The 23,106-nt window shown below is 50.4% G+C and overlaps 1 protein-coding gene across 2 annotated transcripts in view; it reads right to left on the bottom strand.

Annotated features, from left to right (window-relative positions):
• Positions 1 to 23,106, bottom strand: part of LAMB1 (laminin subunit beta 1) — a 41,908-nt gene extending 18,802 nt beyond the window's left edge. The window contains exons 1-23 of one of the 2 annotated variants that reach the window (XR_014317408.1): positions 22,936 to 23,106; positions 22,635 to 22,804; positions 20,404 to 20,539; positions 18,402 to 18,475; positions 16,523 to 16,711; positions 16,366 to 16,429; positions 14,831 to 15,033; positions 13,417 to 13,537; positions 13,019 to 13,207; positions 12,473 to 12,652; positions 11,961 to 12,073; positions 10,914 to 10,993; positions 9,006 to 9,141; positions 6,483 to 6,641; positions 6,082 to 6,209; positions 5,425 to 5,548; positions 4,715 to 4,919; positions 4,419 to 4,562; positions 4,098 to 4,329; positions 3,527 to 3,690; positions 3,172 to 3,396; positions 2,170 to 2,387; positions 1,311 to 1,407 (exon numbers count right to left, since the gene is read on the bottom strand). Coding sequence is in view for 1 of the 2 variants with exons in the window: in XM_082759330.1 (XP_082615456.1) it covers positions 1,311 to 1,407; positions 2,170 to 2,387; positions 3,172 to 3,396; positions 3,527 to 3,690; positions 4,098 to 4,329; positions 4,419 to 4,562; positions 4,715 to 4,919; positions 5,425 to 5,548; positions 6,082 to 6,209; positions 6,483 to 6,641; positions 9,006 to 9,141; positions 10,914 to 10,993; positions 11,961 to 12,073; positions 12,473 to 12,652; positions 13,019 to 13,207; positions 13,417 to 13,537; positions 14,831 to 15,033; positions 16,366 to 16,429; positions 16,523 to 16,711; positions 18,402 to 18,475; positions 20,404 to 20,539; positions 22,635 to 22,804; positions 22,936 to 22,960 (3,376 nt within the window). In the remaining variant the exon portion in view is untranslated. The remainder of the gene's footprint in view (positions 1 to 1,310; positions 1,408 to 2,169; positions 2,388 to 3,171; positions 3,397 to 3,526; positions 3,691 to 4,097; positions 4,330 to 4,418; positions 4,563 to 4,714; positions 4,920 to 5,424; positions 5,549 to 6,081; positions 6,210 to 6,482; positions 6,642 to 9,005; positions 9,142 to 10,913; positions 10,994 to 11,960; positions 12,074 to 12,472; positions 12,653 to 13,018; positions 13,208 to 13,416; positions 13,538 to 14,830; positions 15,034 to 16,365; positions 16,430 to 16,522; positions 16,712 to 18,401; positions 18,476 to 20,403; positions 20,540 to 22,634; positions 22,805 to 22,935) is intronic. The other variant, XM_082759330.1, reaches the window with a different exon arrangement.

Genomic DNA, 23,106 nt, shown 5'->3' with positions numbered 1-23,106 from the left:
TTTCCAGGGCACTGCTCTGCAACTCTGTAACTCTGTAAAGGGCACAGTTTTCCAGGTTGCCTGCAAACCACTCATCACAGAAGGCTATGACCTTCCCACGCCGCGGTTGCGTCTCTGCCAGCCTGAACACCACCCTTCCACCGGTCAGGACTGAACGAGGGCTGAGAGGAGATTGTTCCCCTCCCTCGGAGGCTGTGTCACTTGGAAGCAGAAGGGGTGACAGGTCTGAAGGAAAGCGCGGTGCTTTTGTAAGAAAAATGAGTTTGAGTTTGAAGGAATACATCCTCTTTTTACTTCATAAAGGCTAAAAAGCAGGTTTTCACATGCTCTAAAGACAGCAGAAACTTGATGAGAGGTCAGAAATGCTGGTACGCAGCAAAATCTTACTGATAAGGTATGCAGATGGACTCCATCAATAAACCCTGATGGAGACAGCTGATACCAGCAGACAACCACTGCCCTGGAGCAGCAGGAGGCAGCCGGCACGGCCAGAACACACACAGCCTCCGAAATGAGAAACTTAATATGTACTCAGGAACCAGGACAATTCCCCAGCCCTTTCATCTGCAGCATTAACCAGGTAACTGTGACCTTCCTACCTGCCTCGATAATGGGCTCTGAGGTATCTCTATTGTAAAGGATTTATTAAAGACCACAGCAAGCACATTCCTCCCTGCAGGAAAAAATACCTTAATCTATTGCAAACCCTCCTGGCAAAGACTCCTATTTGAACAGATCAGAGATACAAGTTTGTTCTGGTCTGGACAGTGTTTGAAGTTTCTTTTCCAGCTAATGAACAGACTTGTTTATAATGAAAGGACAGAGAGAATCCAGTTTTCTAAACAATTGACTTCATGGCACTCTGTTTTCCCATATGCAGCTACGGCTAACTAGCTCTACAGTCTCTGCTCACTCTTCTACTTTAATCTGAAATAAAAGGAAAATCTTCTGCTAAATCAAAAACTTTTTCAATTACAGTCTCCCTAACAAAACACAAAGAGGGACAGGAGTCTTCTAGTAAGTAAAATCAAAAGGCAAGTAAACTTATTTCCAGATAATTTCTCGAACCCAAACGAGTTTTTTTCTAACCACACCGGTCTACCTGCCAACTTTGCGAAGTAAAGGTTGAAGAGTTAGCTTCTAAGCAGAGAAGTTGGTCTCCAAGCAAGGGGCTGACAAGAAATATAATAAACCACGAGTGCCACACCGGGCTCCTGTCACGTCTCCAGACTGACATAGGCAGGCGGCAGAGCGCCGAGATGGCCGCCACCACACCTCCCGTATGAAGGCCACGCAGCACCAGCACTCACCTCGGCACTCCACAGCCGGGTCGCCCCAGAAGAGCTCTTGGCACTCCCGGCAGGTCCGGCCTCCGAAGCCTGGCATGCAGTGGCACTGCCCTGTGAACTGCCAGAAACAGGGACACGGCCACCTCAGTGGGGCTGCCGCAGCCTGAAAGCTCTTCCCCCTCCCCACCCAGCACCTGTGACCCACATGGACATTGCTAATGGAGCGGGGCGTGCAGAGTCACAGAACCATGGAGTTGGTTGGGTTGGAAGGGTTGTTAAAGATCACCTAATTCCACCCCCCTGCCATGGGCAGGGACACCTCCCACCGGCCCAGGCTGCCCAAAGCCCCATCCAGCCCGGCCTTGAGCACCTCCAGGGATGGGGCAGCCACAGGTTCTCTGGGCAGCCTCTGGGTGCCTCACCACCCTCAGAGCAAAGAATTTCTTCCTAATGTCTCATCTACATCTCCCCTCATTTAGTTTAAAGCCATTTGCCCTTAACCTATCACTACACCCCTCATAAAGAGTCCCTCCCCAGCTTTCCTGCAGGCCCCCATTAAGTACTGGAAGGTCTCCCCAGAGCCTTCTCTTCAGGCTCTCAGCTTCTCCTCACAGGAGAGGTGCCCCAGCCCTCTGATCATGCTCCATGTTCTTGGACACCAAGCTGTGGTGGCAGCCAACGAACCATGACCACCTAACTCCATCCCCCGCCTCACTCACCCCTCAGCCCCCAGGTGCCACACAAGCAAGGTGCTACGGGACAAGCAGGGCAACCCATGGCTCTGACACCTTTGGGTGGGCTCCACCCAGCCCGTGCACACATCCTACCCCAGCCCAGCTGCAGAAAGGCTGCAGGTGGCTCCCAGCAGCCTTCCCCTCACCTCGTTGCAGGCCAGCCCGAGGGAGCGGGTGGTGTCGCAGTCGCAGGGCTCGCAGCCGGTGCCACTGGCCAGCCTCCAGGTGTGGGGCGCGCAGCGGTCGCAGGTCTGCCCCACCACGCCGGGCAGGCAGCGGCACTGCCCTGTGGCCGCCTCGCAGCGGCAGCTCTCCGCGCTGTCGCAGTCGTCCCGCACCGTGCCCAGGTAGTTGCAGACACACTCTGCAAGAAGAGGTGGCAGCTTGTGTGTGCGTGTGGCACAGCACCATGACACACATCCCTCAGCCATCCTTGGGTCTCAAGATGGAAATCCCCACCTTTCGGGCTGCTGCCCCAGCGTGAGGTGGCAGCAGCTCTCTGTGACCCCGTGCTGGCCCTCCAGCCTTCCTCCTCTTGTCTCCTCCTTTACTAAGGAAACCCAAGCCTTCCCAGCTCCTATCATCCTGCTCAGAGTGGTGATGTGCAAAGCAGAGCAGGGCTCGGCTTCCTTGCCCTGCAATCCTTTTGCTGCACTGGATGGGGAGCAGCAGCAAAATGTCCCCACCCCGGTCCTGTTGTGGAGGGGAGCAGGGAGGGCTGCATCAGGCCACCGAGGAAGACGAGTCTGCTTCTGGGTCAGGACTCGGCTCCTGCTGCTCAGCCACATCTGCAGGAACCTTTGTGTCAACAAAAGGCAAATCCTCACCCTGCCACGGGTGATCTCCAGATAAGAGGGAAACAAAGACCACTAACAAGAGGGCAAGAAACCCTTCTCTGACCCAAGCCTCATCCTTTCAGCACATGCAAATGCTGCCCCTTCTCTCCCCCCAGAAGGCAAAGGGCTCCCCTGCCTTCCAGCAGCCCCACTGAGTGGCAGGGCAGCTGCACACAAGCCCAGCTGGAGGCAATTCGTATTCCCCACTACCCCAAATGGTCCCAGGTCAATTATAAAGAGCTATGGTCGCTGCTGCCGCCCCACCACGTGGTGGGTGGCCGAGGAGGGGAACACAGGCACATCTCCACTCACTCCTGCAGTCCTGCTGCAGGGCGCTCCCGTAGTAGCCCTCCTTGCAGAGCTGGCAGTTTTCGCCCTCCGTGTGGTACAGGCACTTCACGCACGTCCCCGTCCTCTTGTCGCAGGCCTCCGGGTCAGTGGTGTCGATGTTGTTGTTGCACTGGCAGGGCTGGCAGGCGCCGCCGACCTCGTCGGGGCTGCCGAAGAAGCCAGACGCACATTCATCACATCGACTGCCTGTTTGAACAAGCAGGCACGGCAGGAATTACCAGCACGGCTCACAGCCCCGTAAATGGCAATACGAGACAATAAGGGCCGTTAACTAAAGGGGGGATTAATCGGATCGCACTCAAAGCAGAGGCAGTACCTATGTATCCTGTGCTACAGACACACATGACTTGCAGAGTGACCGGATCCTGGTAACAGCCGCTGGCAAACTGGCGTCCGCTCTCGGGGCCGTCAGGGCACGGGCAGGGGCGGCAGTGGTCGCCCGAGCCCAGGACGGGGTCTCCGTAGTAGCCGGCCTCGCACCTGTGCAGTGGGGTACAGCATGCAGGGGACCATAGGCAGACACACACACTCACATTTTAAACCCTTACAGGACAATGAAGAACCCAAAGGCAGACAGACCCTTGCGGCTCTCCGGTGCCACCCAAGCTCAGAGCAGTTGTGCCAGTGGAGAAAATTCAGCTCGCTCCAGCCTAAAAGCTGGAGACCCAAGGCAGATGCTTCTTAGGAGGGTTTCAATGGGGAAAGCCTTGGGGTCCCACAACGCGCTCTCTGGTGGGAGATGGGAAGCCACAGGCAGCGTGCTCCCTACTCCCTGGCTCCCAGGGCACACAGACTTGCCTCCCTCCATACATCCTACATTTTACAGCAAAGGCCCCGCTGGCTGTGACTGCCACCACGGGCCATCCAAGGAGCGCTGTTACAAATACCTCTCGCAGTTGTGGCCGGCCGTGTGGTCCCGGCAGTGCAGGCACTCCCCGGTGTAGGGGCTGCAGTCGTCAGCATGGCCATTGCAGTGGCAGGGCTGGCAGCTGGGGAAGCCCCAGAAGCCGGGCAGGCAGCGGTCGCACTGTCGCCCGTACACGCCGGGGAAGCAGTGGCACTGGCCCGTCTCCGCGTCGCAGAAGGCATTGTACGAACCTCGGACATGGCACTCGCAAGCTGCAAGGAGAGGAGGAAAGGGGCTGTGCTTCAGTGCCCAGTGCCCAGCCCCATTGGCAGCCCAGCGCAGAGGACGGGGTCTCACGTACGCCTGCATCCGCTGGGCCCAAACCCAAAGGTGCCGGGGGCACATCTGTCGCACTGCCTTCCCACTACGTTGGGCCGACACTGGCACTGTCCTCCGCTGGGGTCGCACACCGAGCTCAGCGAGCCCTGGGGGTCACACTGGCAGGCTAGGAAGAGAGAAGCATTAGGGAGCAGTGAGAATTGTGTTGCAGGACACTCACCCCATGGCTCTTCCCATATGCACGTGCTCCCCATGCAAACCTGGAAGCGCCATCAGGCCTCCAGGTATGGTTTCCTCTACAAGCGGGTAGCTACGTACATAAGGCGGTCTCGTGTAATAGTGCAGAAATGCTGAATATGATGTTCTTGCAGACATCCGTCATCGGGGTTTTCACAACGCTCCTGCTGTTTTCCAGGCACCGGTATCTTTGGAAAGTCTCCCAAGCGCTGTTTGTGACCACGTCTTCGCCTGAGCCTCCCACTGTGAATATGTCCAGTGATTTGCAGTACGGCATGAGAACGAGCTATAAAACAATTTTACAACGGCCACGTGTCACTATTTATAAATAGCCTCCATTAAAACTGTGAAAACTTGTGATTATCTCAATTTCTATCATCCTTCTTAGGCCAAAAAGGAGAGACTGACTGAATTTGGAAGGAAAGTGACAGAATTTTTGTACTTTTCTGTGGCATAGTTCTGGTATCTAACAAATTCTTACCAAACCCTATCATTTCAAAAGAAACAGTTTGATATTCACAACATATATTATGCTGCAAAAGTCCAGCTCTGTGGAACTATCTGCAGTCCTGTAAAAGACAGCAAAAGCCTCTTAGCAGAAAAACAACTTTGAGCCTGAAGAAATCTACCTTGCTTTAAACCATTCAGTTAAAATCTGAATTGAGCCCTAAGCAACAACTCCGTGAGGTAGCACTTGGGATTTACACAGACCCATCCCAGAAAAGATGCAAATTTTCAGGATTTTAAGAACGCTTGTCCACCAAAGCACCCCTGAGGTAATTTGTGCTCACAGAGTCGATAAGCGTGTACGGGCTCTCCATCTCGGTGTCCACCGAGGAGTACTGGGACAGCTCCAGGCGGATGGTGTAATTCAGCCCCTTCTCAAAGCAGACTGGCCGTGGGAGAACGACGTATCTGGATTGGGAACAGGAAATATGCCTCACTTCAAATGCCCAGCACCGTCAGGCATTTCAGGTAGCCCTATAAAGCAATCGAGATAGCAGAGAGCAGCCAAGAGTGGGCAGAACAAAAGCTACGATGCAAAGAGGCGCTTCAGAGGCTCGCGTGAGTCAGAGCCGGAAAAGCTTATCGGCAAGGTAAAGAGTAACGGCGATGTTCGCTCACGGGCTGTGCAAACACCAAGTTCTCCCCCCTGTACACAGTGAACAAAAGTCAGACGACAGGAATAAACTTAAAAGCTTTGAGACTACAGACACAGTACTGCATATATGTTTTTACAACCCGTTGATAATGAAATTTCATTAATTTCATAGGGGCCACAGCAAACTGAAGACATGACGATTCTCTTTCAGCTGGACTGAAACTGCTTTGGCACATTCCTTCAAAACTGCAGGTTTGGGTGCCTCACAGATGCCTGCTTTTGGTGAATTCACCATTTTTCTTTTTTAAAAAGGTTTTCTCTTTCTGTCCCATCCTGTTATACACACCTGGAGCCGGGAGGCAGTGAGACCACCTGATTATCATCATCAGGAACCGTGTTGCCACATCGGCTACCTGTGGGAATCTTGCCTGGGCGCGACACAGTGATCACTGCTTTTTCCCACTGATCCGGCAACTGGAGAGAAAAAGGCTGATCAGCATCAAGCAAGGGCTGTAAGCTCTGGGAGAGCCAAGTGCTCCAGCCATCCTCTGACTTGTCATGTTGTAATTTGCTGATTAAACAGGTGCTGCAGCACCTGTACTGAATAAAACCGTGAAGCAAATAATATTGGGGATAATAAAAACAAATAAGAGCTCCTGTCCTTGTCTTTGAGTTCTGATTCCTCCAGGAAGCCCTCGTCTCCCACCAGTTGTTCACAGGGCAGTGGCACAGCACCCACAGACCTACCTGTGGCTCGTAGCGGACCACGATGTCGTACTCCATGGAGTAGGGGATATTGTCGATGTAGAACTCCAGGTATGCCCCCTCAGGGACCCTCACAAATCCTATGCCTGTCCACGATGGTGTGCGGTCCTGCGTGGACTGGCGCTCTATTATATTTACGCCCTACAGAAAGAGGGAGCAGAGATTTTAATACCGATATGCTGAATTTGTGAGCCCCACTAGAACATGTGAACTGATGAGCTCTGTTGGTGGATCATTTCTGGATTGCCATGTCCATGATTTCCATCCCAGAAAACAGAAGTTCTCTCTTTTAAACACGTGTGCATGCACACTGTTGTCTTTCTACTTAGAACCACAGAATGGTTTGGGTTGGAAGGGACCTTAAAAATCATCTAATTCCAACCCCCTGCCATGGGCAGGGACACCTCCCACCAGCTCAGGCTGTCCAAAGCCCCATCGAGCCTGGCCTTGGACACTTCCAGGGATGGGGCATCCACAGCTTCTCTGGGCAGCCTGTGCCAGGGCCTCACCACTCTCTGAGGCCACAGCACAGACACCTTCCATGTAACAGCCCACTAAGAGAAAGACAGATTCAATGATACTGCACGATTCTTCATCCACTTCTCTGTTGCGGCGGGCAATTAAATTTAAAAACCTTCTGTGAGTTACTCATTGACCATCTACTTCACCCTGAAGAGACGCATGATTTGTGCCAGCGCAGGATATAACTCTTCTGTCATAATAACTCACACATCACGTTTGTAGCAGAAGGATTTACTGCAAAGGCACCAAACTGCTCCGCTAACTGCCCGAGCTGAGTGCTAACTGCTTCCTGATTACACCGGGCCAGGCCAAGCCAAACCACTAGTTGGAACAACATTTAGAGAGCAGACCGCAGCTATCGAGCTGCTGGAGGGTGTCACTGAATAACAGAGACCCTAATTATCATTAGCCATTAAGCACCCAAACTCATACTGGCCATTCCTTTCAGTCTGAGACGTCAGGTTTTTATCTGTTACTCTTTATATACGGCAAAAAAAGAAAAAGGCAACAGAAAATGGCAATCTGTGATGCTCAAACTTCCCGTTTCAAATATATCTGCATCCACGAATAGCTCTCGCTATAAAACAACATCCTGTGCATTCCTACGGAAGCTGCTTCAGTAGAAAGGGATAAAATGTAAGGAAATGTCAATACGTCTATCACTCCAGGATGTCCCTTCATGTATTCTCACACTCTTTGAAGAGAGCCAGGCTATAAATTATTACCCTTTGGCTTTGGACAAAGGGTTGGAGCTCCCAGAAAGGATTTCAGGCAGGACATGAGTGAGAGCATGTGGGGATTGTGCACCGGGACTTGGCACCGTCTGAAAACCCCCATAACTCCGTGCCATTTCATTTTGTCTCCTCTTGGGTCTCTGCCTGGAAATTCAAATCTTATTCTGCCACCAGATTAAGAAGAAAAGAAGAAATCTTTTTCCCCAAAATTGGCAGTGTTTAAAATGGTTTGTTCAGGCAGTTTCAAAAGGTAAAATGAGGCATGATTCCCCCTCTGCTTGGCACGGCAGGTTTTCAGCTGAGCCCCTCAACCCTGGGCACCACGAGCCCCTGGCACTGCCCTTCCACTTGGGCAGACACAAATTCACCCAAAATCTCGTGCCAGCTCAAGTGCCCTTGCTGCAGTCCAAGCTGAGCTCCACACTGCTATCTGACAGCCAAACTGCTCGGTCTTGGCTGAAACAGCAAAGTGACCGCACTCTGCCTCGAACAAATAAATTAGGAGTTAGTGCCCCAATTACAGGCAGACTGCAATCTGCTGCTTCAGAGAAACCATTATCTCATTGCTGTCTCCTTGCTGGAGGCAAGGATAATTGATGTAATCACCCAGCTTCTTTTAATGAATTAAAAGCAAGGCTGCGTTCTTGGGGACAGGAAAAAGCCAGAGACCCCGATGTACCATGCCAGCGGGCAAAACAAACGAGAGTGATCCTCACTTACAAATCAGTTTTTTGCATGATTAAGCTTGGTCATTGGTCATTAATAAAAGAAATGCCACTGATACACAGAAACCCTACATCGCACAGCAACACGTTTAAATGTGTGCTGCTCCCTCCCAGTCACTGGCACCGAAGGAAAGAGGCAGTGTTGGTGACCCACCACACGTGGGATAAGAGGGAGAAGAGAAATGGGCGTATATGCCGGGGGTAAAGAAGGGATGAAGACATTAAACTGTATGGTCGTGATCAAAGAAACTTGACTCGATGATCCTTAAGGGTCCCTTCCAACTTGGGATATTCTGTGATTCTAAACTTACTAAAAAAGGAAAGTTTCCTCCCCTAAATTACCACATGATTTATTGATACTAAGACCGAACAGCTACAGATGGGCAGTGTTCTCATAGAATTCAGTCTGGCATCTTTCCACATGGTCTTCGCACAACACTCAAGTCATAAACCAGCCTCTTTCCACCACCCAAACAGCGCAACGGAGCTTTCCCACAGAGCGGCACGCTCAAACTGCTACTCACGGGACCCAAGTTGGCTTCCTCTGCCTCGTAGATGTAATGGTCGAGCGAGATGAAGTAATAGCCAGGCTCTACTTGATTGCACTGACGTCCGAACATGTGGGGCCGGCACTCACACTGGCCAGATTCACTCGAGCAGCTAAAATGGAAAAATGGTGAATGTAGAGTGCAGCTTGGCTCCAACAAGGCACTGCTAGAGCCACCTCCAGCTTTTACATTTTAAGTGACACCAGAGAAGTGCTCCTGGTTGTAGAAGCATCTAGACAGGAAGTGGTACCAGGACCTAATCCCAAGCTCTACAGCTGGTTCATCTGCGCTGTCAAGGGCTCAGCCCAGCTGGTGTTCCCCCAAGCAGGGCCCAGGCACGGCCTCGGAGCGAGCACGAGCCAGGGACCATTTCCAACAGACAGCCTGCGTGGTTTCCCCTGTCTGGATGGTGAGAGGACTGAATGCTGCAGATGTGAGGAGTTCCTCGGGGCCACACAACAGTCCTGAGAGAGCTTCGCTTGCTTTTACAGTCATCCACAGCCAAGAGGCACGTCTGTCCTTTGGCTCCAGGCGTGCAGGCCATGCAAGCAGCCGATCTGCTCGTCTGGGCTTGTGCAGAGCAAGAACATGCACGACCCTGCACGCCCCAGGATGTCAGGCTGCTCTTGTACGTGACAAAGCACATCCCAGGAGGTTGCCCAAGGTAGCTCTGCACGGCACTACCAGCCCCGACCATGCTGAGCTCCTTCAGACAGAGATGGACACAGCCAAAGACGTGGGACAGCGAAGGTCTGTCCACAATGGCATGGACAGGTCCACTTCCTCCATAACAAGCCATTTTATTTTCTCAGTGTAGCTTTATCCCCAAACTGCCTTTTCACATTTTTATTGTCCCCAGAGTCCACCCTGCACTATGAAGAACGAGCGGGTAGGTTTTATTTTTGAAGAGACCTGCTTACACTGTCTCATGGGAGGGTTTGTTAGTCCACCAAAAGATGTTGCTTTCCTTAAATTTTAAATTTAATGTAGAAATCTTTCTAAAATCACAACTCTCTGGGTTTCCTGGAAAATCTCCAGGCTTTTTAAACCTAGTCTAAAAGTAATTTATACCTGAAATAACTTTTGAAATTATGGAGATTCACTTCAGTGTCTGCTTTTAGGTGCTGAAGTGCCCCAGCTGCCCCAGAAGGGGAGCTGGAAAGTTTCCCCTCCGGGGACGCCAAGGCTGCAACCTCTGCGGTTTGTGTGGGGATGAATTTGGGGTGAGGTGTGGCTGCCCCAGGTGCTGCATCCCACGCCCTGGGCGGGAGCCAGGTGGTGGCAACCAAGAAATGGTAGAGAGCAAACCAGGCAACGTGGCATTAATCCATCCCCCCGGGAAACTGCTGTGGTTTCAGACAAAACCCAGACATTTCACAGGGTCTGCGGAGGGAAGGAAGAAGAAAAGAGGACAAAGGAATGTGCTGCTGTTGAAAAGCCATGAACCTAAAGCAGGGGAAGCTGCTCTGATGGGAGGAGTGGTCTGGCGGCCCAAAATGCCTGAACTGGACATTTAAGGCAGGACTTTCCATGCTCTTACCAATGGATGCATCTCCAAAACCTACATTTCTGTCTGAACAACCTCCACTTCCCCAGTGCAGATCCACATCCAACGCCCTGCAGCTAACTGTTTCCCTCCAGACAGACAGACAGACTGGCTAAAGGGCCAGTGGGGGAGAAAACCAAGAGCAGGCTCAGCACAGAAGAGATGCAGACGCCTCTATCGCCCCTTGCAGCAATCAAGATCTGCTACTTTCTGCATGCCAGAGCAGAAAGACGATCCCAAATGCTGCCCTCCAGAAAACACTGAGGTGTTGTGGTGGCAAACGAAGCGAAACTTGCTGGGGTGAATGATTGCAGGAGAGGAACTGAGCTGGGACTCACTTGTTGTGCAGTGCTCCCCCCTGGTCGCAGTCGCAGGGCCGACATCCATCCATGTCATTGCTCAGGCCCCAGTGCTCCGGCTGCAGGAGGAGACATCACCGATTTAACCCCATCCACCCCAAAAGCACAGCATTATTTTGCAATACTCAGTATAAGACACCCCAGGCTGTCATCCTTAAGAGCCAAAACCACCCTCACCCACTCTCCTCCGTCCTTCTGGCTGGTTCAGGAGCTTGGAAACAAACCCCTTTTCCACCCAGCTTTAAAAGAAAGCTTCCAGAGGACTCCAGCTTTCTGGTTTCACCCCTATTTTTTATCCATTTACTTTGGATGTGGGCTCCTGACCCACAAAGGGCTGGGAGAACGACAACCCAGCACACCGTGCCTGAGCAGAGAGCAGCACGTGGGCTGCTGGGGCTTTGCTCCGGGCTCTGCCCGTGCAGGGCTGTTCCCCTACAGCTGGCTCAGCAGCTAGCCAGCCTTGTTTAGCTTTACCATATAGTTTACTGTCAGATAAGAGAGCCTGTCAATGTTTATACAAACACATCCCTTTATTTGACAGGCTGTTTCTGTAACACTCCAGCACATGTAAACAATGTATGGAAACGTATGTGTAGGAATTAATCACTGCCTGAAAAATGGCCAGCATAGAGAATCTTTTTTTCTTTTTTTTGGGTAGCACTGCTTCTCAGACCTTTTTGTCTTTTGCAACATAGGGGCTCTGGCAGAACTGCCCCAGATTTCTCATTTTCACAGAGCAACTGCGATAGGTGCCCTAATGTCTTACTCCTTGCACTGCAGTACCAGAATTAATTTCCAGATGCTCTCACCTGCCTCGACTCTCCCTTAGCACACATCCCAGGTCCCCATCCATAACACAGCATGCTCCACAGCTCCTCACACCCTGAGGTGCCTGCTGCAGCCTGGACCTCAGGCGCCTGCTTGCAGGAGAGCGCAGACTGAGGCCAGCACCTCGCCCCCTGCTTTCCGCATACCAGCATCCCTCACACCAGCATCTTCTAATTATTCTTATCGTAATCTACTTACCAGGCACTGACTGCACTGCTTTCCTGTCACCAGGCGCTTACAATAGCAGTTTCCTGTCTCTGAATCACAAGGATTCCCTCCGGGATGGGTACCCAGAGGATTACATGCACAAGCTAGATGGGGAAATACAAATAAGCAGGTCAAAACACAGGGCTTCGGTTACCTTTTAGACAGCATCCCATTTAAATATTTATATTTAAGCTTCCTCTCATTTCCCAGGTCAGAGATTAATTGCATACTTTGCCCACCTCCCATCCCAGTAAAACTTCCCTGGCTTAGAGGCTTAAAAACAAACACGGAGGGTTCTGCTATTTCCACCAGGATCAGCTGGGGGGCTGAGCTATAGTGGAGGGTGGACTCCAAGCTGCAGCAAATCTCCAGGAATGTTTTTCCTTTCGCAAAACATGAAAGAAAGGAAGAGAAAAACCACCCCAGAAACCAAGCTCTCCCAGCACTAGCAGCTCCTCAAAGAGCTTTTGATCCCACAGAAAGGAACATATGTTTTTACTCACACTGACAGCCCGCTGGGTCATCAGCACTCAGACCATAGAAACCTTCTTTGCAGAGGTCACAACGCTCCCCTTCGACAAATAATTTACAACGGCACTGTCCAGCAATGAGGCCAGTAGAGAAATCGGTGTAGCGATCACATATGCCACCATTCTGGGAGCCAGCTGGGTCACAGTTGCAGGCTAAGAAGGAAGCATTGGGCACATTTTATTGACTGCTGCAGCGGAAAAGGCCAAGTCTCACACGGAATTATTTAAACTCGCCTGCTGTGTAGAGAGCAGGCACCGTTACCGCAAGGATTAGACATGACATGGGTTGAACATGTAGCGGCCAAACGCATTTCCAGATTTTTGAAGAGAAAACAAAACCCAGCCAGGCTCACTCAAGACCTCCAAGATAAACACCTCCTCTCCGGGATCTTTGGGATGAAAAAAGGGTTGGAGAAGAGAGCAGGAGCTACGGTAAACCCTAAATCTTCCAGAGCAAGGCCTAGGGATGCTGGCCCAAGCACCACAACCACTCTACCCCAGGAGCAGGGCTGCACTTACGCTCGCAGACGTCCGGGTCCCGCAGGTCTCTCTCGGGGTGCTGGAAGTAGAAGGGCTTGCACTGCTCGCAGTTGCGTCCCACGGTGTTGTGCTGGCAGTCGTCACAAACCCCCCCGCTGGTGTTCCCCGTGGCCATGTACACAGCCATGTCGAAGTGGCACTGCGTGGAGTGGCCGTTGCAGTTGCACTCTGTGACAATGACAAAAAGCACTGCTTAGCCCCAGGGGAGATGCGAGCCTGCAGAAAAGGCAGGCCAAAGTCTACTGGAGAACATGCAGAACTTCATGGAGCGTCACAAATCCCACAACCCACTCACACAAAAAACACGTTAATGCTCTAAAAGCAAGGAATATCAGACAAAAAGCAAGAAATATCATCTGCAGTTTACCCAAACTCACTTTTGCATGCGTTAGTATTGCGGCCTTCGGCAGGTCGCCAGGGTAAGTCGTGGTAGAAATCCAAACACTGCTCACAGTTTAAGCCTTTGGTATTATGCCTGCACATGCAGTGCCCGTGGACCTGTCATTAAAAATATATATATACATAAATGAGAGGAATATAGTTGGTTTAAGAGGACGGGGAAACAAAAAAAGCTGATAAAAAAGTAGATAATCCAACCTGCAGCCAGTACATAATGGACATACTTTTGGGGACTTTAATGTGCATAACAAGACAAAGGGCCACAGGAGCATCCCTTGCCTGCCTAGGTAGGAATGTCCTCATGCAAACTTGTCCTTCTTTCCTTTCTGAAACAAATGCATGAAAAATGCTTTCTGACACTAACAAGAACAGCACAGTTCCACCTAAATAATTACAAAAGCATCTTAGAGCTAAGAATTAGCTGTTTGTTATCTGTTAATTAGACGTTAACACTCATCTAGTTAAATCAGCATGTCAATTCTAGCCCACTGTCACCCTGCCATCCTTCTGGAAGCCAAGAGCAGAGACCACCACAGTCTGGATGGGTTTTATCCATCAGCCCAACTTTGCCTTCAACACATAAGCACTGAACAGTGATTGTGTGACAGCCACTGCCCTTGATGCCAGGGATTACCAGCACCTGACCCACAGTTTCAGAGGCAAAGCTGGTCTTGCTGCCGGTCAGGTGGAGGAGACCTTGGGAGAAAGCTCGGAGCAATGGAGCGTACCTGCATCCTGCGGCCCCTGGGGCAACCCACACAACCTCCCCCTATGCTTCCGCACTTCCATGCAGTTAATAACTCACTCATTAACAGGGCTGCTCTTACCACTCTCAGGCAAAAATCATGGGCAAACCCGCAAGCCAGAAGGGATTGGGCACTCACGCAACAGCATGCAAGGCAGGCAGCAGAATTTTCCTCCAGGGCTTCCTGTTGATTAGGGCTAAAACTATACAAACCTATAGCCCCCACTTCTCAGCAGATAAGGAGTGATACAAATGCAGTTTTTCTTTGATTCATCAAAGTGCTTCATCCTTTGAAGCCCCTACTTACTTCAGTCTTAGGGCAACCAAGACAATATACACATCTCCAGCCCCATACAAATACCCTCCCTTTCTGCCTTCTTGCCTTTTAATTCCATCAGCTCTTTAACATAATTAGAAAAGGAATGCTAGAACTATTTTCACTGAATCTGAGCTCTCTGTACTTGATTAATGTCAATAATGACAGAAAGGTTGACCAACAAAGAGTAGTTTTCAATGGTTTTCTTGTTTGAAAGTTGAGGGCAGAGGGCGACTCACATTTCTCCTATCACATCTCTTCACTTCATTGTTTTTAAATCACTTAAAAAAAAATCCGGAACAGCTTTGGGGAGAAAAGTGAGCATATTCACCATTCCTTCCACCTCCTCGTCGAAGCCCTCCACCGGGGCACACTCGCTGGCGTGCCCGTAGCAGAAGCAGTTCCCGCGCACCACCATGTCGTAGATGGCATAGTAGTACTTCTCCCTGATCTCCATCCGTGAGTCCAGGAGGTTATCTCCCAGTGTGTGCAGCTTGACGAACTTGATTCTCAGATTTGTGATCTTTAAGAGGTCTGCAGGGGACACCAGAAAAAAAAAAAAAAACATGTTTTGGAGTTATTTACCAGATATTGTACTGAATGGGAGGAAGCCAGCAGTGACTTCCCAAACACGCTTCCTACGGGCAGATTAGATCAGGTTTAATTTCAGCACTTAATGTACTACACATTGTATCACTTCACATCCCTAACATCCAAAAATTGCATTAATTTACTACATGCTGATCACCGTGAAAGTTAGTTTAAGCTTAATTCAGAGTTTTAGTCTGTTTTACTGTAGGCACACACAGACACAAGCACAAATATTAAATGCATGTACACCAGCACCACCGAGGAGACACTGATTCTTTCTACACTTTGGGTTTAAAGTATAAAATGGGGGTGATATTAAGGAACTGCTGACAAATGGACCAGAAGCTTTAAAAGTTATGAGCCTTTTGGACCAAAATCTTAGTTGGCAACAAGACACAAACATATTCTTCTTTTTCACACACCCAACTTGCCCAGATTTAATTAGTCATATTCTGTTAAAAGAGGCAACACTTCATCAGTGACCAAACACAAAGGAGTTCTCAAGGGATAATCTGCGTAAAGGCAATGATGTGGTAATTAATTCAATCTACACGTCCACTTGGATATTATGCATATTTTCTTATGAACTCGAAACAATGCTTGAAAAAGCACTTCAAACCAATGAAAGCAGACCCTCTCTCCTTTAAAACTTTGTATAAAAAAAGATTCAAGCAATATAGCAACTAGCAGACACTCTTTTTCTTCAGATTTTTTTCACTTCAGATTTACTTGCCCGCTACAGGCATTTTTGGTTTATGACCACGTCTGCATGGACCAGCCATTCACTGCTACCAAGGCCAGTCATCCAGAAGCTGTGATTTACATGTTCTGAAATCTAAAACATAAAACACAACCCTGTTGATTTTAACATCATTTTGCATTTCTAGATAAGTACATTTGTAGTTCTGTTTCTCTGCTTTCTGAAAACCCTGCAATGACATGATCATGTCCAAGGTTTCTCTCAGCAACTGCATGTATTTTGGGGAGGGGGGTTCTTTAGCAAAAATATTTCCCTCAACAAATAAGAAAAGGACCAACTACAATGATGTGCATAAGAACAATCACTTGAATTGACACCAGTGATTGTTATTTCCCAGTAGATCACTGTCTGAGTCAGGAAAAGAAGCCATACCAGAAATGTATTCACACAACTTCAAAATTATTACCAAGGCAAATGCATGACCTTATTTGTGGCTTATTTTTTTTTTTTTAAATAGCAAATAACTAAGAACAGAAACCCTTTAAAATAAGCCTGGAAGATAACAGCATACATACTTTGAATCCTTGGACTGTACGGATCTTCAATTCTAAAAGCAGGATCTAAAACGCGATATATTACCTGGAGGAAAGACAGAACAACAGAAGATTCAGAGAATCAGGATTTGTATGGAAAAAGCCTACACAATCAACATATTGAAAAAAACCCTCTGACCTCTCCCTCAGTTGAAGGTTCAATGTCGGAGTACCGGGAATCACAAATGATATCATCCACTTTCTTCATGGGTCCAGTTGAAATCCCAGGAAACGAGCTCTCACAGTCATATGCAAAATACCTATATACTTGCCATGTTTTTCCAAAATCAGATGATCTTTCTATCAACATTGCGGCAGGACGGAATGTCTAGTGATGGGAAAACCAAAGGAGATTGTACTTGGTTAATAGTTGTTTGCATTTACACTGAACATTTTTAAGTATGAGCTATCCACACATCTGGATTTTAATCTCTTCTCTCTCTGCAGTGATTATTTCCAATATTTACTTTTTTTTTTTTTTTCTACCAGCCTTTACTGCTGGTATTTTACATTCTGCTCAGAGGCAGACCTTCAAAATAACACACATCAAACCACAGACCAGACAGCATTCAGCAATCAAGCACCCAAACTTGCAAGTTTCTCAGATTCCAAATCCTTTCTCAAAACTGGAGATTAAAGCAGGGCTCTGGGGAGACAAAGGGATTTTTTCCACTGCTTGTGGAAAGCAGCACAGCCTTCTTCCTTGCCATACCTCTTCAACTGATCTTCCACAGAGACATACCGGGTCTCACCTCCTGTCCCCTGAGCAGGGATCTCCTTAAGGAACCCGAGGTGTTGAGCTTCATTCACTCGTATTGTACCCAGCTTCCCCTGAGTCCCAAAACCCTACTCTACCTTCCTTCTTCCCTGCATGTATTCCACTCCAGAACAATTAGCTAATGGAGTTTTTAAAAAAGATTTTGAATCCCTTTGATCCCCAAACCTTGTGACAACAGTAATGTTTCCATCAACTGCATTCCAAAACACAGACACTAATGTAGTACCTGGCTTGCAGCAAGAAGTGCCAGCAGCCCCTTCATCAACCAGATGGATTCAGACAAGGTGCTCAAGGAGCCAAGCACAAAAAACATTTCAGTCACAGCTGGAAATAAGTCCTTTTTTCCTGCTTCCTGGCTGAAAACACCACCCACCTTACAGACTGGTATCTCACCCGACAGAAAATGCACACCGGGGTAAGGCAGCTCGAGCAGCTATCCCACAAAGCCAGCAAATAATCCCTAAAACCATCTTTTTTCCCCTGCAGCCTTCCTCCTGACCAAGCTCCTGATGAGCCCAGAGGCACCGGTACCTGGTGAGGGTCCCTCACTGCTGGGGACCCGCAGAGGGGACCCGAGGGGACCACCTTCCACCTCGGACACCACCTCAAGGCAAGGGAAGAAACCCAAGCCGATGCCTCAAGGCAAAGGAGCTGGCTCTCCTGGAAAGCTGACGGGTATAAATTAAGAGATTAATTTGTTTACATACAAAGAGATTTAGCCCTGCGGGCCCTGAAACCTCAGCTGAAGGCTGCCTGTGATTTAGGATGTACAGGACACAATCTGCCATTCCAAGACATCTGTTTGGAAGGAAACAAAGACACTTTGTGTACAGATGTTTCTTCTTCCTGAAGACCTTTACATTTGCCAAATGAAAACTGATAGCATGGCCAATTTTATTTTATTTTTTTTAAATAAAAACCCTTGCTACTATATGACTTAGGCAATGATCTTCTAGCAACACAACCACTGCAGAGAGGCAAACGGCAAGGATTTTGTGTGACTCCTTCTGCGGCCCCACACTTGAAGTTTAAACACAACTCAAGTCACAAGTCACTCCTGCATGACTTCAGGAGTTAATGGCTGACAGATCTAAAAATCAGGCTAAACAGCTCAAACAGAGCCCCTGTCCCAAACATCACCTGGATGCAAAGGACTCTCGCTTTCTTGTGTTTTAGGGGACTTGTGGGGCTCTGTGCAGGGCCCCTAGTGAGGGTGTGGGTAAGGCTGTGGTGTCCTTACCTTGAAGGTCATGATGAGATGAGTGAAATGAAACTCGGCCTCCAGGTTCAGCTGGATAGTCACATTTTCCAGACCTGCAGGGGCAGAGCAAAGGAACTGCAACAATCAAGGACACCGCCAGCCTCTGCAGCAACATTTTGCTGAGGCCCTGTGCTCTGGTGGCACAGGGCCTCTTCCCTTTGCCGTCTGGATCTGATGTCAAAAAAGGGATTTAGTGCTTTAGTAAGGTACAAGGAGACAGAAAGGGGCTGCTGAGGACCGTATTGCACAGGGAGTGCCATGCACCACCTGCAGAGACACCCTGCAGCTAAAACCGAAGCGTGAGCCTGCACTGTTGTGATCTCGGAGCGTGTAACATTGCCAGATGTAGGATGAAGACAAGGACTGCTACAGGCTGCATCCTGGCACCAAGGTGCTCGGTGGCTGGTAAGGGCGAGGATGCTGAGCCCAGCCCCACACTGTCCTCACACAACACAGCCCATGGGGGCTGCAACCCAGCCCTGGCACCCCAAATCTCACCGACTGCTGGTAGGGACTGTTCCCCATCTTTTTTCTCTCACTCTGGATTCTCCTGTTAATCCAGATGCAGGAACTGTTTCTTTATAACCTGTTTTTTGGAGTACCCCTAAGCCAGCTATCCCAGCCCTGCCCTGCCCTGCCCCCGCAGGAAACCACGACAAGTGAAAGGTTTTCCCAGCTGTGCTGCACAACTACCTACAGTCAAAGACTGTGCAGAAAGGAAGCAAAACAGAAATATTACTTTGCCATGTGAAAAGACCTCTCAGAACAGCTGGATACTAATTATGCTGAAGTTAGAAACAAAACAAAAATCCAGTGAGATTTGCAGAGAGGAGGAAGGCTAAGAAATGACAAGCACAAACTGATAAAACACTTAAATTTTCAACTAGCTGTGACTTCATGTAGAGTGTGCAGTGATGGTCCCTTCTGCTGTGTGCCTGAGTGGAAGAAAACATGAATTGGACAGAAAGAATCATTTGTTTTTCACTCTTGAAGGACATTTTCATGACCTTATGCGCTAAGAACTTTTCTGTCTGAGTGCTGCCAAGCTTGTTGCAAAAAACATGAATTATTTGGAACGCTACAAGAGAGCCACTAGAGATGAGCAGCTCGCCAGTCTGATCTACATTGTTAAAAAGAAATGGTTAAAAAGGATTTAGAGAAAAAGGATTTAGAGAAAATCTTTCTTTACTGGACAACAGAAATGTTACAAGTATTACCATGTTATTTTAACGTAGAGTCGGATAGTTCCTGCCACTGCTTTTGCAGAAATCCCATCCTGTCCATCTGGCTTTAAGGCTTTAGGGCAGGATGAAAATCTAGATGCCTCGCTTTGTGTAGGGAAGCCCGCCAAAAGCAAAACCATAAAAGCAAAAAAAGGGCAGAGGAAGGGTGAAAAATAAAATAAAGGGCCACCAAACGGACACGCAATATATTGTGAAAAAAAAAATAAAAATTGCTGGCTCATTTCTGGAGTTCATTTTACCGTTTGGCACGCGAGTACAGGAATGTAGGGTGCCTGGGGAAGGGAAAGCAGGGAGGTGGAGGTCTGAGGGCAGGACCACGGCCCTGCAGCCCCCAGCCCACCTCCTTCCCCCGGTTCCCCCAGCAGCGTGGGGAAGCCCTGCGGCGCCTCCTGGCTTGGCAGCGCTGCCCTGGGATGCTCGCCGCTGGCAGGCTGCGCCGCTGCCTCTGCCCAAACATGAGGCAGATCTGGAGCCGGGGTGGGAAACTTCTCTTTTTAGGAAAGGATTCTCACAGAGCAGCAGGAGAGAGCTCTTTCCAGCACTCCTGGAGGGTTCGCGGGGCTTCGTTACGGGCACACAAAAGCAGCCAGCTTTACTCAGCCCGCTGCTACCAGCACGATCCCTCCCACAGCAGCAATTACCAGCCCTGAGCTAACAGCAGACGCGGAGGTACCCGCAGACAAAAGAAGGGAAAGCAACTCCCAGCCCAGGGAATGTCTCCCCACCAAGCTGCATACCGTTTTCTGACTGCCACCAGAGCTTCAGGCGATTGGGAGCAAACGTGGTGACCACGTTTTCGATGCGGTGGCTGTTGGGATTGAGGGTGTCGTGGAAGGGATCCTCTGAGTCGCATGTGAAACATTTTTTGTCCTCCTGAAACAACAAGATAACTGGCATTACCAATTTTATCCACGGGGCAGTAGTTGTTTCCTGCAGATAAGAGTATTTTCCATCCATATCACATTCCTCTGAATTTTGCCTGCAGGAGGCATCGAAGGTGTGGTGTTGGCTTTGTTTTTTTTTAATTGATAAGTGTATTTACCTTTTCGCATTAATGCAAATCGCCCGGTGGAAGCTATGCCAGGAATTCCATACACTGTGTTTCCGTGAGAGCACGCTGCGGGTTCAGGAAATCCCTGCCTGCATGCCGATTCCCCAGCAGAGCTCACAACCAGCGGCAGCATCTCCAGACAATCCCTGAACTGAAATGTACGCACGCAAAACTGCACCTTCAAAAACTTGAGTGATGTAACCCTGCTTTTAGGAGCTGGCTTTGAGATGTAACTTCTCCACTGTAGGGACATCTCCAGGCAGGCTCAGTGCTCGTGTAGCCCATGGGTGATTTAGTGACTGGCTCTTTTTCCTGTGGGGTTAGCTCTATGCTGAATCCAGCTCTTCAGGCTCCTACCTACACCGCATCCAGGCACCTTCAACCATGTTTGCAATCTGAAGCTATGCACGCAACCCCAGCCTGCACACCCTACAAGACAGCTGGGCGCAAGCCTGGCACGTGCTTTTTTGGGAAAATGGACAAGCGTTTCTTCACCAAAAGGACAAAAACCCACTGTGACTAGTGCTATGTGCACTATTTTTACACAGTGCTGCCTAAACCATGCAAAGCTTGCAAGGTTAAGACTCAAGCTGAACCGAAAGGGAGGGTTTCTGCCCCAAATAACCCAGGTGTGGCAGTGCAGGGGGGGCAGAGGGGCTCCTAACACTGCAGGGGCTCTCAGCCCTGGCACGGCAGCAGCCGATTGCTGCGGGCTCCATCCCTGCAGCGTGGCTGGGGAGACGAACGCGTGGTGCTTTGCCAGCCAGGAACATGTGAGCTGGCAGGTCTGTGCCATGCGGATTTACTATTTCATTGAGTCCTGCGGGGCTGGGAAGGCACCCGTCCCCTCCCGTCCCCTCCTGTCCCATCCCGCAGCCTCAGCCCCCTGCAGCCACTCGTCCTTCTCCCACCAAATCACTGCCCAACACCGAAATGTCCCGTCCTGCAAAGTGCTCGGCCCCGTGTGGTTACGGGGCACCTTCCTGCACCCACAGCCTGGCAGATTTCCCCAGTACCACTCACAGTACGGAAATATCAGGCAACCACTGAAACGGGGCTGTGAGATCGGGAACGAGGCCACGTTAAAACCATCTGAGGCAGCGCGTTTTAACATAAACCACCTGGGAACTTCAGCGTTTTCTGGGACAATAAAACTAACAAGGCGCCTTTGTTACTTCTTTGGAGGAGAGATGCAAAGAAAGCAACCCCAAAATGCTGAAAATGTTGCAGCAAGGCTACCCGCCATGTTAAACCCAGAATTACCCCCGGCATACAGGGCAGCGTGGTAAAACCGTGTGGCGGGGAGATTTGTAACCTCAGGGCACAAACGGGAGGCGTTTTCCTTCCCGGTGTCAGGATCCGTCCCCATTGTCTCGGCAGCCACTTCAGCCTGGGGCAATTCCCTCACTTTCCACCTAACCCAGCGGAGATCCCGCTCCCGTCCCCTACCCCTGCTGTCTCAGGGACCTTCAATACTCCCTTATAGCCGTCTCTTAAATCCTAAAAACCTCTCTGCCTTCCACCAGCCGAGCCGATCTGCCTGCTTTCACCCGGAGACCATCCAGATGTAATTATATTATGAGGACAGCCGCCAAGCCATTACAACCGGCTCCTACACACCACTTGCCGTCAGGAAGCTGTCTAGACGGCTCCGCGTTAAGGCTGAAACCCCCCCGAGCATTAATTGAACCTACCCCGAGTGTTAATCGGACTTACACCCAGTGTTAATTAAACTTACACCGAGTGTTAAGTGGGCGTACCCCGGGGTTTCTTCCCCGTTAAGCCCCGGGGGGGCTCCCGCAAACGCGTCCCCGTCCCCGCCGCGTCCCCCTCCCCGTCGGGGCTCGGGGGGCTCCGGGGGTCGCTCGGTGCCTCCGGCCGGTCCCCGGGCACCCCCCTCGCCGTCAGGGGGCTCACCTGGAGGTGGCTGACGATGCAGTAGGGCTCGGGCTGCCGGAGGCCACACGTGGAGGAGGCGGAGAGGCGGGCGGCGCGGCCGATGAGGAGGTCGCCGGTGGCCGGGTAGCAGCTGCCCTCGGCGCAGCCGGAGCTGTACTCGGGCTCCTGAGCCGCCGCCACCCACAGCGCTGCGGGGCCGGGGGGTGGGAGACAAGGGGAGAAGGGAGAGAAGAAGAAGAAGAAGGGGGGACACGCGGTGAAGCCGAGCCCGCAGCCCCCTGCCCCGACGGCGGTGGGAGCGGGGCCGGGCGGTGGTTACCGAGGTAGAGCGGGAGGAGCCGCATGGCGAGCACCGACGGCGCGGGACGGGTCGGGACGGGACGGGACGGGATGGGACAGGAGGGGACGGAACGGGACGGGACCGGACCCCCGCTCCGGAAGCCTCCCCCGCCGCCACCGGGCTCCACGCAGGCGCCGCGGCTCCCCGGGA

Source organism: Aythya marila (assembly GCF_965140915.1).
Source record: "Aythya marila genome assembly, chromosome: 1".
Classification (NCBI taxonomy): domain Eukaryota; kingdom Metazoa; phylum Chordata; class Aves; order Anseriformes; family Anatidae; genus Aythya; species Aythya marila.
Note: the sequence above shows the minus strand (reverse complement) of the source record. Positions and strands in the feature narration are given on the sequence as shown.